Source organism: Carcharhinus amblyrhynchos, chromosome 8, assembly GCF_965287045.1.
Source record: "Carcharhinus amblyrhynchos chromosome 8, sCarAmb.v2.hapA, whole genome shotgun sequence".
In the NCBI taxonomy this organism is placed as follows: Eukaryota; Metazoa; Chordata; class Chondrichthyes; order Carcharhiniformes; family Carcharhinidae; genus Carcharhinus; species Carcharhinus amblyrhynchos.
In genome coordinates, this window is record NC_137331.1 from 14,169,593 (window position 1) to 14,185,486 (window position 15,894).

Consider the following 15,894-nt stretch of genomic DNA (forward strand, 5'->3'; position numbering starts at 1 on the left):
GCTCAGCCTTCAACACCATTATTCCTATGAAACTCATTTTCAAACTCTGTGGCCTGGGGCTTGGCTCCCCCCTCTGCAGCTGTGGGTTAGGAAGTTCAGATCCTGAACTTCCTTACCCACAGACCGCAATCAGTAAGGATAGGCAACAGCACATCCTCCATAATCATCCTCAAGACCGATGCCCCGCAAGGCATGTCCTCAGCCCCTTACTATATCCCTTATACACACACGTGTGCTTGTGTGGCCAAATTCCCCTCCAACTTGATTTTCAAGTTTGCTGATGAGATCGCAGTAATGGGTTAGATCTCAAACAATGGTGAGACTGAGTGCAAAAATGACACAGAGAATCTGGTGAACCGGTGCAATGACAATAATCTCTTCCTCAATGTCAACAAAATGAAGGAGATAGTCATCGACTTCAAGAAGACTAGTGGAGGTTATGCCACTGTCTACATCAATGAGGACGAAGTAGAAATGGTCGAGTGCTTCAAGCTTTTAGGTGTCCAGATCACCAACAACCTGTTTTGGTTGCTCCATGCTGACACCATATTAGCTACCAATATCTCAACAATGCCTTTACTTTCTAAGAAGACTGAGGATATTTTGCATGTCCGTTACAACTCTCACCAACTTTTACAGCTGCACTGTAGAAAGCATTCTTTCTGGTTGCATCACAGTTTGGTATGGCTCCTGCTCTGCCAAAGTCTGCAAGAAACTACAAAGGGTCATGACCAAAGCCCAGTCCATCGTTCAAAACAGCCTCCCAGCCATTGACACTATCTACACTTCCCACTGCCTTGAAAAAATAGCCAGCATAATTAAGGGCCCCGTGCACCCTGGACATACTCTGTCCCTCCTTCTTCCGTCAGGAAAAAGATACAAAAGTCAGAGGACACATAGCAACTAACTCAAGAACAGCTTCTTCCCTGCTGCCATCAGAATTTTAAATGGGCATACCTCGCACTAAGTTGATTTTTCTCTACACCCTAGCCATGACTGTAACATTACATTCTGCATTCTCTTGTTTCCTTCTCTGTCATAGTATGCTTTGTCTGTATAGCGCATAAGTAACAATACTGTACACTAATACATGTGACAATAATAATTCAAATCAAAGCAGATCACCGTAAGCTGCACATTTACCAAGGCTACTCCATCTAAACGACACATCTTTGGAGTGTGGGAGGAAAACCACACAATCATACCATGTCTCCATCTCTTTCTCTCTCTCTTTGTTGTGTGCCTATCTATGATTAACTTCTAAATGTTGTCATAAAAAAACTTACACATATAAGTAAATCACTATACATTTTCTAAAACACCAAAAATGATTGCGACACCAACTGCTAGAGAGATTTGATTGAATAAAATAGCCATCATTCATTAATTGACGGGTGTCATTGTGTCACCAAGGACAGACAGACTCTGCAGCGGGAAGCAAGAACACCCCTTTCACTGATAAAGAATTTAGTAATGCTTTCTGCAAAGCATGCAGCACTTTTACAACGTCGAACAACAGTGCATATAGATGGCACAGAAACAAGTCATTGGGCTCAACCAGTCCATGATGATGTTTATATTCTACTTGTGCATCCTTCCATCTGTCCTGATCGAAACCTACAGTATAGGTCTTTACTCCTATCTCCCTCATAGGTTTGTGCAGCAATGTAATTAGTAAATGTACTATTCACTTCAAACCATTCCCTGCAGTAATGAGTTCCACATTCTCGCTACTCTTTGGATAATGAAATTACTTCTGAATTCCTTATTGGATTTCTTATACTGATGCTGTCTGTGTATCCCATTTTTCAAAACAGTAATATCTTGGAAAGCGTAGCCACCATCAAGTGTAGTAAAAACAAAACTATTTCTTAACAATAATAACATGAACACAAAGTGAGAATGATGCTATTGATTACTACCACTTCAGTTTCTAGATTGCCTAGGAGGGTCCACACTCAGTCCCAAGATTTACACACTTTGGCCCAATTGCTTGAATGGGTCACATGACCGTCTACTACTACATCCCTTATGAACACACCATTAAAAGTTAAAACATTTACAAGATAACACCATAAATTAATTCTTCAGCACAGTCTATTATATGGATAATTGGAGCACATTCTGGGGAAGGTGGCACCTGTACAAACAGGACTTGGATAATTGGAGCACATTCTGGGGAAGGTGGGACTTGTACAAACAGGACAGTCTGCACCTGACCCATAGGGGCAGCAATATCCTGGGAGGGAAATTTGCTATGACTCTTCCGGGGAGTTTAAGCTAATTTGTCAGGCTTTGTTGAATCATGATGCTTCTTTTGCACACTTACCCCACCAAATGAGGAAACCCCAAGTCCAACCTGGTTTGAGTGTGCTGTGCAACTCGGCAGTATTTGATCTGTTGCAATGACGCAAATAGTGTGTTGAGGAAATTCAAGGCAAGCGCAATTTCTTGTGGCATTGGCAGTGGCTGGTGGAGTTCAGGGAATGGGAGTCGGCTCAAAGAATCTGTAACGTGTCTCCGTTAGAGGGAGGTGTATTAGTATCTGGCTATCAACAAAGTCCAATGTTGTGTTCTCACAAATGCTATTGGAGGGATGGCTTTGTCTTTTCTAAATAAGCCTAGCAGGCATTTACGATCAGTAATTATGGTGAAATTCCATCTATAAACATATTGGTAGAATTTCTTTATCTCAAAGATGATGGCCAACGCTTGTTTCTCAATCTGTGAGTATGCCTCTTCTGCATTTGTTGGGGGGGGGTTCAATCATAGCCAATGGGCTGTTCTAACCTGTCCTCCATTTTATGTGACAAAACAACTCCAATTCCTTTCGGATATGTCTCACAAATGAGAATGATTTTTTTTGAAAAGTTGAAACGGACAGAAAGGCAGGACGATTGCAATGCTTGCTTCACTTGTTTGAAGGTTTCATTTTGCTATGTCTTCCAGTACCATCCCTCTCTTTTTTGGCCAGAGAAAAAGAAATCTAACTTGTGCATCCTTTCCTGATATGTATACTCAAAATTCATTTGTGTAAAGTTTCCCTGCACCCTCTCTAGTACCTTGATATCCTCTTTATAATATGGTGAAAAGACTGCATGTGGTGTAACCAAAGCTGTATTTTTCAATTCCATCCCTCCAGAAGTGAACTCAAAAAGGCGATCTTATTGACTTGTCACACCAGTTGATAGTCGTGGCGAGCTGGTAAGATCACGAGAGAGGCAAAAACCGGGTTCGTGCTAGTTTCTTGCTATACAATCTTACCGGCCCCAGTCTGCCGGTGAAATCAGCCTCCCACAAGACCACAACGCTGATTATAATATCATTATCTCATTTTAATGTGATTGGTGAGCCTGAGACAAAATCATCCAGGCTCATTTGCCTTAGTAGCCTTGCTAGACCTCATCAGCATGGATCACACATGGTCCCCAGCAATGGGGATCAGGTATGGTCGCCTCTCCACTGGGGACCAAAGCCATTGAGGCCTTGCGGGTGGTCAGCGGCAGGCAGGGACAGGGGTGGGTAGTGCCCCTTGGGCAGTACAAGTGTGGCACCGTTGCACTGCCCACTGAGCACCCTGGCATGACCACCCTGGAACTCTGGCAGTGCCCATAGGGCACCAGGCAATGCTAAGTGGAGGAGGTGGGATCTAAGGGGACAGAGCATGGCCTCAAGAGGAGGCAGCACATGGGGGCTGGGCACTCTGCATCGGGGATCACCTGAATGATGATTGACTGGAGATGGAGGGATTGAATGGAGACATCAATCATTTGGAGGGATGAATTGGGGCAGCAAGTGGCCAGGAGCTGTGATCCATGGGAGGCATGAGGGGCATGAAAATTTCCCAATGCAGTGTACTCTTGACACAGTGCACTGGGAGATCATGGCACATCAGCAATAGCATTCTCTAGCAATCAGCAGCTGGCTGCCCACCATGAATAATTTCCATCCACTCTCCTTACTGGTGGGAATCACACTGGAGAGTCATAGAGCAACACAGCTTGGAAACAGTCCCTTTGGCCCAATCGGTCCATGCTGAGCATGGTGCCCTCCCATCTGGTCCCAATGGGGGTAGCAGAATGGCATTGTCGTTAGCACTGCTGCCTCATAGCACCAGGGACCTGGGTTGAATTTCAGCCTCAGGTGAGTATCTGTTGGAGTTTGCACATTCTCCCCGTGTCTGGGTGGGTTTCCCCTCACAGCCCAAAAATGTGTGGGTTAGGTTGACTGGCCATGTTAAATTGACCCTATTGTCAGTGGATTAGCAGGTAAACACGTGGGGTTACAAGAATTGGCCTGGGTGGGATTGTGGTCGGTGCAGACTTGATGGGCTGAATGGCCACCTTCTGCAGTAGGGGATTCTATGAATTTCCCGTGATTGGTCCATGTCCATCTAATCCTTTCTCATCCATGCACTTAGCCAAATTTTTTTTGTTGCTATTACTCCTGTCTCCACCACTTTCTCTGGCAGTTCATCCCATATACACCTCTCCCTCTGCATGAAGAAATTGCTCCTCGGGTCCTTTTTAAATCTTTTCTCTCTAGTTTTCAATCCCTCTTCCCTGGGAAAAAGACTACGGGCCCAATTTTAACAATCGGAGCCTAAGGGCCGGATCCGGGTGTAATATGTAACCGAGCCTGGAATCCTCGTTCCAGCGCACCCATACGCTTTTTGCTGGCTGGGACCCGATCTGCGCTGTGGGCAAGCCTTAGCGCTGCTGGACTGTTCGGATCTCTGAACTGCGTATGCACAGTTCAAAAAAAAATCGGAGGAAGTGTGCCCGGGCGCTGGCCTGGAGTGTGCGTCTGTGGGGGTTTGTGCCTTCTGAAAGATTGCTTCCTGCTGTGTATCCTGTGTCAGTGTACACAGGCGGAACAATTCCAATAGAACATCAGTCGTTCGCTTTGGAAGGCAGGTCTATGTCCGGCTGTATCCTGTTTTGGTGGTTCGACCTGATGGGTCCATTCTCAATATACAACACAAGGAGCCTAAAAGAATTCATATGATGCCAGTTGATGTTTCCTTTCTGCCAGAAGCTGAACAGAAAGCAAGATTGCGCAAACGTGTTCCCGAAAGAGCTAGAACGAAAAAGGAGCAATTTGAAGATGAATTTAATATTGGTAATTATAGCAAGTTCTGGAGGGAGAAGTAGTCTTCAAAATTTTAGAAACAACCATCACTGGACTGCTTGACTGGTGTTGAATCAGTGGAACTTTAACAAATGCACATATTATCGTGATGTCATTAATAAGTAGTGATCGACTCCATTTATTTTATTAAAATGTGTTTCTATAGGAAGGATACAGGGGATGAAAAAACAGATTCCTGTTTTTATTTCTATTATTACATGGCTTAAATGCAAGGAGAAAATGCTTTGAATGTTAATTAGACAATACCCATTCACAATAATTCTGTGCCTCCTGTTCCTGACTACATTTGCGTGGATTTGACTTATGTATATTTAGTTATTTGTGTGATGTATCATTAAAACCAGTTGCAATAACAAAAAACAGAAAGCAGAGAGAGTGGCTCTCTGACACAGATCGCCCTCAGGGAGGGGTGGAGTGGTGGGGTGGTGCAGATGGATCTCTGTTGGGGGCAGAGGAGGGGGCGCAGATGGATCTTTGGTTGGGGGGAGGGGGGCAGAGGGGTCCACTGCCACTCTGCGGGCGATCCCTCTTCTCCACCGCAGGAACGAATCCCTCCTCCTGGAGTGGATGTGCAGCCTTGCCATCCTACCAAACCTTCAGGATCAAGCGATTCCTCGCTAAGAAGATGAAGCAGAACTGGCCGATTCCACAGTGGATCCACATGAAAACCGGCAACAAGGTCAGGGACAACTCCAAGAGGAGACACTGGAGAAGGACCAAGCTGGGCCTGTAAAGGGATACACCATCACTGGTACACTACCAGCCACAGCCCTCTCTCCCATTCTCTTGCCCCTGCAGGGAAGAGTAACCTGTGGCTGGTAGTGTACCAGTGATGGTGTATCTCTTTACAGGCCCAGCTTGGTCCTCCTCCAGTGTCGCCTCTTGGAGTTGTCCCTAATTTTGTTGCCGGTTTTCATGTGGATCAACTGTGGAATCGACCGGTTCTGCTTCATCTTCTTAGCGAGGAATCGCTTGATCCTGAAGGTTTGGTGGGATGGCACGGGCGCAAGTCCACTCCGGGAGGAGGCATTCGTTCCTGCGGTGGGGAGGAGGGATTGCCTACAGAGTGGCAGCGGACCCCCCTGACCCACAACCACACCCCCCCTGCAACCAGAGATCCATCTGCGCCCCCTCCTTCACCCCGCAACCAGAGATCCATCTGAGCGAATTTTTGGTAAAATCGGGCCCGATGTGTCTTCCTTTCTATGCCCCTCATAATTTTATACATCTAACTAAGGTCACCCCTATTCTCCTACATTCCAAGGAATAAAGTCCTAGTCTGGCCAACCTCTCTGATAACTCAGGCCCATTAGTCTTAGCAACGTCCTTGTAGATCTTTGCACTCTTTCCAGTTTATCAATGTCTTCCCTGTAACAGAGTGATCAATACTGTGCACAATACTTCAAGTGCAGCCTCACCAACTGTGACATCACGTTCCAACTCCTATATTCAATGCCCTGACTGATGAAAGCCAGTGTGCTAAATGTCTTCTTCAACACCCAGTATTCCTATGACGCCGCTTTACTTCATTTTTTTTCTAATATTTAATTTTTTTTCCCTCGCCAAAAATAATGGATCTGAAACTCTCCAATTTTCACGTTCATTTGGCACTTAGAATTTTTTTGGTTAATTCGCACACCGCAAACGTTTGGTTTGATTTACTTATGGCCATGCTTAATCATGGAACAATTTTTAGTGTTATTAACTATCAAAAATGTATTTGCAATTTTGAGATCTCTTTGTTCTTCTAGCCACCTTGCATCTTCCAAGTAATGTGATCTCCCTGTACTTCTGACCAATAGGTACCATCTCATGTTTGATCTATCAACTTCAATTGCAAATTATTTCTCCACTGTACACATTTATTAATGCCTTCCTGTAATTCATTGCAGCAAGCTAGCAATTCATTCTGCCACATGAATCCTGAGTTCATGTTCTCTGACCTTATTTATCAGTCTATCATGCAACACCTTACCAAAAGAGCTTTTGAATGTCCAGATCAATTCAGGTGCAATCCTCCCTGCCATTCACGGCACGCTCCCACTGCAATAAAGTCAGAGAATTTGGTGGCCAGCCAAACCTCTGTTCACTGCGGTGGGTTGGGAAAATCCTGCTGGCATGAACGGTGATAAGATTCCAGCCTATATCTATACATTACTATTATCTACTCTCTCTGTTGCCACCTAAAAACATTTACAATCAAGCTAGATTTCCCCTTTTCATATCAATATTGTATTCAGTACTGTATCTTTTCCTTTCTAGAACTATGTCCATTCTCTTCTTTTGTGGAGATTCCATTATTTTTCTCACCACTAGCATTAAGCTGATTTGTCTATATATTGCTGGACTTGTCTTATCTGTCTTCTGAATTATTGGCCAGACTCCCGGCATAATCCACAATTGTTTTCTGCTCCCACTGCCTTTGCACATTTTGTCTGGAGGTCCTTCTTGGTCCCCTGTGGATCGAGTATTTCCTTCACTAACGCATCCAGGATGGTGTCAGAAATCTGAAGCATGCTCTTTGCCTTGTTGCACAATAATTTGGTTTTATCGTGCTCGCCATCTTTTCCACATTCAGTCCTAGTATTTTCTTCAGGTAGAAAGCACCTCATCTTGCAGGTGGTTATAAGTAATGCTAGCTAGCTTTAAGTGGTGCAAGCAATGGACAAACTTGAATGCCTAATCAGGCATGCTGCCACTCAGCAAAGTGTTCACTGGCTGTGGCTGTTTGTAACAATCATGCAAATAGTCTATTTGCTTTCTACACGGAAAGCAATGGGCAGAATTGTTTTAAACATTGCGATTGTTATGAACACTGGATGTTATAAGGAAATTCTGTTCTCCTTTATGAAATGTCTCCTTTAACTTGAGATGAAATGGAATATTCTGGAAAGAGAGATGGTGAGTCAGACTGAACGCATGTGCTTGGACAGGTTCACAAGACCTAGTTGCTACGAGGGTGAAACTCAAACAGAAACTTATTGGAATCAAGTGACAGTTTTTTGTACCTTACCACAGAGAGTCACAGAAAAGAGGTAGTTGCTTTTGCGAGAAATGAGAGACATGGCAGATGCTGCTATAGAGAAACAGAATGTTTGTAAAAAGAAAATTCTCTTTGAAAAGAAGAAAGCAGATAGTTGGGACTTTTGGATGTTTAAGGCATAAAAATCAACAACCACTGGTGGAAAATAGGTACTAGAGACTTGTTCTGAGTGTAACAACTTTCAAAGGTCACTAGAGGCAGAAACCTAGAGCAGCAAAGAAAAGAGAGTCTGCTGCAGAGCCAGGAGCAACACTGGACTTCTTCTTGCAATGCTATGTATCTGCAGTAGACATTAAAGGGAGTTGTAAGACATATCTCGATTATATTAATTTCAATGTTTTTTTTCAGTTTGATGTATCAGTTGCATTTTAAAAGCTGTTTGATGCTGATTTTACTTTGTTACAATACAAGTTTTAAAACATGAAATCTTGTCCTTAGGTTATTTCCATTGGTCATTTGGGAAACGTATTTTTTAATAAATCTTATTGGTCTCTACAGAGATTGTAAAAATTGGAGACTGTGCTAGGATTATAACTTGTAAACTGGAACATTCCAGAATTTGAACAAACAAGATTTCACATTTACTTTTGCTTTATTAAATTAAAACTTAATATGATTATTTGTATTTCTCAGGCAGTTCTATAATATTTGTTGGTGCCTTGCAACAGTAATATGAAGGCTGTGGCAGAGAAATTAGAGATTGGCTCAAGTAAGAGCTAGAAAGGCAGAGCCTATTAAAACATTGGTCAGCGTGTAATCTTTGAGGGAAAACAATGACCCAATAGCATTCAAATTGTGTTAGCTGGAATTCAATTACAAAGGAAAGGGGGAAGGTGATGATATGTTGGTAATGTCATTGGACTTGTAATCCAGAGGCCCAGGCTATTGCTCAGGGTCAAAGGTCATGAAAAAAAGTAGGGCACAGTTGGTGGAATTTAAGTTTCATTCCTAAAATTAGGAAGTAAAAGAAAAATAATGGTGACCATGAAATCATTATCAATTGTTGTGAAAAACCATCTGATTCACTAAGGTCCTTTCAGAGAAGGAAATCTGCTTTCCATACCTAGTCTGGTAATGTTATCCATAGCTGAAATAGCCCACATAGTTTCATCAAAGCATCGTGATGAAACCCAAAAGGAATGAAATTGAACTAACTTCCCAACATCATTCTTGGCATCAGAAACGACAATTCAGCCCTATTGACACTGCAAAATTGTCCATAATAACGCTTCGGGGCTTATGCAAAAATTGGGAGAGCTGTAACTCAAACTATTATGCAGCAATCTGATATAGTCACACGCACATAGCTTACAGAAAATGCCCCAGACACATTTTGGCAATGGTACTGAGAACTTCATCTCTGGAACTTGTCTCATTCCTTGCCAAGCTATTCCAGGAGAGCTACAATGCTAGCAATGACCCTGCAATACAGAAAATATCCATAAAAAGCAGGACAAATCTAATCTAGACAATCACTCCCAGTCCCCCACATCAGTCTGCTCTCAATTACTAGTGAAGTGATGGAAAGTATCTATGATGGTATATCAAGTGGCATTTCCTCAATAATAATTTGCTCACCGCTGCTCAACTTGGATTCTGCTGTGGATACTTAGCTCCTAACCTCATTACAGGCTTGGTCCAAACATGAACAAAAGAGTGAACTGTTGAGTTGAGATGTAAGTGACTGCCCTTCACATCAAGACAGCATTGACTGAGTATGGCATCAAGTAAAGTTGAAGTCAATGGGAATCGGGGGAAACTCTCCACTGGTTGGAGTCATACTAGCACAAAAGAAAGATGGTTGTTGCAGGCCAGTCATCTCGGTTCCAGGGCATTGTTGCAGAAAATCTAACCACTTTCCCTTGACATTCAAAGTTATGACAATTGCTAAATCTTTGATTATCAACATCCTGGAGGTTACCATTGACCAGGAATGATACTGGACCAGCCATATAAATACTGTGGCTAAAAAAGCGGATCAGAGAAAAGAATTCTGTGTGAGTAACTCATCTTCTGACTCTCCAAAGCCTGTCCATCATCTACAAGGCACAAGGTAAGAGTGCAATGGAATACTTATGACTTGCCAAAATGAATACAGCTCTAGCAACACTCAAGGAGCTCAATAGTATCCAGGACAAAACTTGATTGGAACTCCACTGCAATTCATACTGGTGGGATTTAATGGTCCCACTGATGACACACCCTCACTTCAGGTTTCCAGGCAGTAAGGGGTGCATTCAAAGGGAAACCCCACTGATAACAATGGGACCATAAGATCCTGTCACCAGCAAGTAGCGTAGTGCCTCCCGCCACCATGGAATTCATTGTGGAAAGGGAGAAAAGCCCCACTCAGGTTACTGCACAAGATGAAGAACTCATTGTGTTGGGGGTGATATATTAACATGGATTGACGACTGGTTTACTAACAGGAAACAGAATCAAGGTAAATAGGTTACTTTTAGATTGGGAGACTGTAACTAGTGGACTGATTTAATTTTGATCTGATTTATTATTTGTCACATGTATTAGTATACAGTGAAAAGTATTGTTCCTTGCGTGCTATACAGACAAAGCAAACCGTTCATAGAAAAGGAAATGAGAGAGTGTAGACTGTAATGTTACAGTCATAGTCAGGAGCCCCAACTATTTATGATCTATACTAAAGTCTTGGGTGAAGGTACTAACTGTGTTATAACCAAATTTGCTGAGAATGCAAGGGTGGGTAGGAAGGCAAATTTTGAGGAGAATAAAAAGAATCTGCAAAGGAAAATAGATAGATTGAATGAGTAGGCCAACATTTTCAGATAGAATGTGGAAATACATGAGGTTGTGCACTTTGGCAGAAAGACGAGAAAAGCTGAACATTATTTAAATGGAGAGAGACTGAGAACCCTGTGGACGGAGGGATGTGAGTGAGGTAGATGGATTTTTAATTGATCGGGAATTAAGGGGGGACAGGCAGAAAAGTGGAGCCTACAGCACAATTAAATCAGCTAAGATATTATTGACTGACAGAGCAAGTTTCACAGGCCGAATGGCCAACTCCACTCCTATTTCTTATGTCCAATATTCCTGGAACACATCAGCTCAATCAATCCATGTTGGCACTTGGGTCACATGTGTGGAGGGCGGAGCACTGACACAGTAAATAATGACACATAGTCACAATCACAATTTTTCCAAGAGCTCCACAAGTGGTCATCATTATTGACTATTAGCCACATTGAATTGCTCATTATTTTGTTCAGGTATTTGTTCCAGAAAACTCCATGCATCTTCTTCAACTTATTTTATTTCCCATGAAAGACGAAAATATTTGTAAACTGCCTGAACTTATAACATATCTCAGTGTGCACAATCAAAATAATTGATGGGTTTTTGTCGAATGTGAACATGTGAAATGGGCCTTGTGTGGTATCAGCCCCCGGCTTGTCAAATCTGTAATCATGCATTGTACTCTGCAACAGCTTGTGAAGAGACTAATATCATCTCTACATTTAAAACAGGAGAAGAGAATGACCTGAGAAACTATAGGCCCATTATGTTGAAATCAGTAACCAGAAAGGCACTTGAGGGAATCATTTAGAACCATTGATCTTTGCTATTTTTATAATTTTTAAGATGAAGTTTTTGGAGCCATGATCTGCAAAATGCAAATGATCCTAAGATCTGTGAAAGTTTCTGAACTGTAGATGTGCTTGAATGCTTCAGTTAATGGAGTGACTAATTTGGACTGGTCAGCAGGAGCTAGTTTAAGTCTTTGGAATTCTTACTGATATAAATATAGGGAACTTTTCCTAATGCACAGGGTAACAGAGAGACCAGCTCAATGAAGTACAGCTTCTACAGTGTACCTAACTCAAGCCTTTGGTGCAATGAGAGAAGTGATATTTTCCATAGTGGTCTGAGAGAGGCTGCATGAACCTTGAACCTTTTGGACAATAGAAGGGCTGAGGCTTCTCCAGTGTTCCCTCCTTGAGCCCATAAAAGGTTCAGTCATAGTCACATCCCCCTGTCCCAGACCATGGATGAAATTTGAAGTATTTACCTAAGGGGCGAGACTGCCTCCTAGAATAAAATAGATAACTTTGTTCCAGGTGGCACGGTAGCACAGAGGTAAGCACTGCTGCATCACAGCTCCAGGGACCTGGGTTCGATTTCCGGCTCGGGTCACTGTCTGTGTGGAGTTTGCACATTCTCCTCGTGTCTGCGTGGGTTTCCTCTGGCTCCTCCGGTTTCCTCCCACAGTCCAAAGATGTGCGGGTTAGGTTGATTGGCCATGCTGAAATTTCCCCTTAGTGTCCAGGGTTTGTGTAGGTTAGAGGGATTAGTGGATGTGGGGCCTGGGTGGGATTGTGGTTGGTGCAGACTCGATGGGCCGAAGGGCCTGTTTCTGCATTGTCGGGTTCAATGTTCGATGTTAACTTTCTCCCTTCTGAAGCTTGAATGCCAACGCACCAACTCCGAGCTGAAATTCCTTGAACTGCTGCCACTAAGGCTTATGTAGTTCCTGGTTCCTATGGGCCACACTGAATCAGATCCCCATCATACTTCAAACAGGAACATTTCTTGATTAATAATTTTTAATGTATAGGCTAATAAAATTTAAAGACTTTTTTTTGCATTGTTGGATTCCTAAAAATATGTCTTTATGCAGAGGAAGATATTATGTACAACCAGCTTAGGAGGGAAATTTGACAATTATTGCTTTGGTTTTGCTACCCAATCAAAAAGTATTTGCTTGCTAGACCATCATGAATGTTTAAATGTGTTTGTAGATCAGCACTTAAGCCCTGGTCAGAAAGTTGAAGTATTTTTGTTGTCATGTGAGCAGAAAAATGAGATCGCAGCAGCAAAAAAAATCAGCAAGAAATTACAGTTCACATATTACTTACCTAAATATTATAAATCATTAATATTCTTATAACCAAGCCCAGAAGATTTGTACCAGAAACATGAACTTTTGTGCCTCTCCAGTTCTCAATTAAGACTGTCTGTTTCCACCTGGAATTGATTAAAGTAAACTTTATGAATCTTTATAGCATGATGTTTTATGAGAGAGATTATTCAAAAATTAAACAAAAGGTTCTGGATGTGTTGTGCAGAATTCCCCACGTTTGGTGGAGGGTGGCATTTAGCTAGGTGGAGGATAACAAGTGAGGATTCCATTGGCTTCCCATCACTGCTCTGTTTAAATCTGTACTAGGAAAGGGTAGGGACGGCTTTCCCACTCCACCATCAATTGTGGCCCTTAAGTGGGCAAGTTAATGGCCCATAAAAACTTCATTCTGCCATGGGAACAGGACTTAACATGCAGGAAACCCAAAAAAACATATTTTGTTGGGCTGCTTGTGGGCTCTCAGCAGGATTCTCTTGTTTAAATGTATTCAGTGTCTGATCAAGGGACCTGGCATTGGGGTTGTGAGCTCGAGAAAACCACTTCTCTATCCTTGCTATGGACCACCCACCTGGTGACCCACAAAAAGCCCCCTCTCTCCCACCATCATGATTCTCTGCCTGTGTTCATCAGCCATCCTGGGCCTCAGATGGATGTAGTACCGACAGCATCCGCACCTCCCCAGCGGAACTCTCAAACAATGAACTATCAGCCTTTAAATGGCCAGCATTTGGCAGGTAAGGCTTCCGTCCCTGGGATCCTTGACCCCGGGAAGATCTGAAACTGCTCAGTTAATTGCCTATGTGGCACTTAATTAAACTCGGTACCCAAAAAGAAGTGACATGGAGCCCTTGCTATCTCTCCAGGTGGTGGGCAAGACGCCCAGCACCTCTGTTAAAATCTGCCCATTGGATTTGAAATAATTAAAGTCATGTACTGTGCTGCTAGTTACATATAGAATTGCATGCATTGAGTGTCTCACTCGCAAATGGATTCAGACTGAAGTGCAGAACCTACGGGCAGCCCATTTACTGTGCAATATCATTGAAAATCTACTTACACTGCCTCTTCTGCTTCCTTCAAGAGCTCACTAACTGCTTCACATCATAGGTACTGTAAGTTTTTTATGTCATGAGATGGAAGACTACTTTTGAAACTTTGGGGTCTTTTATTGCAAATGTGATGTATGAGAGTCCAGATTATAAAATGAGCCATAGCTCACCTTAAATTTTGAATCACAATCACTCCATTTTGACAAAAGTTAAGGTAGATCCTCCCATTGTATATATTGACTGAATAACTGAAGTTGCCACAGATTGTGAAATCTCAGTATCAGATTATAATGCCTAAATTTGTTGATATAATTTATTCATGCTGCCTTTCAATGTGTATGAAGGCCAGTCAATTATTATCTGTTTTAACATACATATTTTGGGAAAATACTATATTCGGGTTGAGAAAGAAAGTATTGGAGAGGAGGCCACCAAGAAAGTATCACCATACAACTCAGGAAAGACACTGAGCAAACCTAATATTTGCACAATGTCTGATGGCCATTCTCTGCAGCTATTGTTTTGCACCTCATTGAGGGGTATTTTTTTCAATCTCACCATAGAATGTGTTTCTGTAATTGTTCTAGGTACATGTATTGAAATTTGATGTTCTGATGAATGATGTTCTTCGCATGTATATTTCTTGAATATTTTTCTTTATTCAGTCAGAGGATGGGTGGCACCTTCCATTCTGTACACAGTGTACTGGCTGAGGCAAAAAAAATGGTGTGCAGCTCGCCAACAGCACAGCTGAGATTTTTTTCCAGATTTTAATTCAGTATGTGTAAATAAAATAGGAGGGTGTGGTTTTTGCCATCACTGTGCAGCAAGGCCTGATAGAACCAGCAACACTGGCTCCACAAAGATTGGGGTGCCATCTTTGAAGACCATTCTTTCCAGCATTTTGATGAATTTTCTCCCCAGGTATCCACTTTGGTCGCAAAAAACAGGAAGACAGATTATCCAAATTGCTATAGATTGAGAGAGGGGAATCTGCAATGAGACCTAGGTGTCCTTGTACTCGAATCACTAAAGGCAAACATGAAAGTGCAACAGGCAGTATAAAAGGTAAATGGTATGTTAGCCTTCATAGAGGATTTGAGTACAGAAGCAGGGATGTCTTGATGCAATTATACAGGGCCTTGGTAAGGCCACACCTGGAATATTGTGCACAGTTTTGATCTGCTTATCTGAAGAAGGATAAATGGATATGTGGGCAAAGCAGAAAAGGTTCCTGAATTGAATGATCAGCTGTGATTGGAATGAATGGTGGAGCAGCCTTGAAAAGCCAAATGGCCTATTCCTGAGCATATTTTCTATGATTCTATGTTACTCCAACCCTCATATAAATGGGGACCCCCATACAAGCACTGAGACAACCCACCCCTACCAAACGAGCATTAGGACTCTCCCCCCCACTGCAGAAGCATATCCCCCCACCCCCCCACAAACCCCACAACTTGCATTTGGGCATACCCTCCCAAAAAGCATTGGGCTCCCTTCACCATCAAGCATAGGGCCACTATCTCCCCACCCCTCAATAAGCATCAAGGCACCCTTCCTCCCCAGCATGCATCAGGGCAACACTTACCTCCCAAGATGCATTGGGCTACCTCTCCTGGCTCACAGACAAGGGGAAGCCCCCTCAATGGGGCTCCCCAGCAGGAGTGCCCCAGGCACAAACCCCGTGTACATTACCCTGGCAATGCCAGGGCACTATCCAGGCATGTTCCTCTCCCCAGAGGGTTCCC

General features: G+C 42.8%; 1 protein-coding gene across 1 annotated transcript; it reads left to right on the plus strand.

Annotated features, from left to right (window-relative positions):
• The first annotated feature begins 5,006 nt into the window (after nt 1-5,006).
• Nucleotides 5,007-5,884, plus strand: LOC145346927 (large ribosomal subunit protein eL39-like). Its single transcript, XM_080194804.1, has 2 exons — nt 5,007-5,121; nt 5,694-5,884. The coding sequence occupies exons 1-2, from the start codon at nt 5,007-5,009 to the stop codon at nt 5,882-5,884; spliced, it is 306 nt and encodes a 101-aa protein (XP_080050930.1).
• The last annotated feature ends 10,010 nt before the right edge of the window (nt 5,885-15,894 follow it).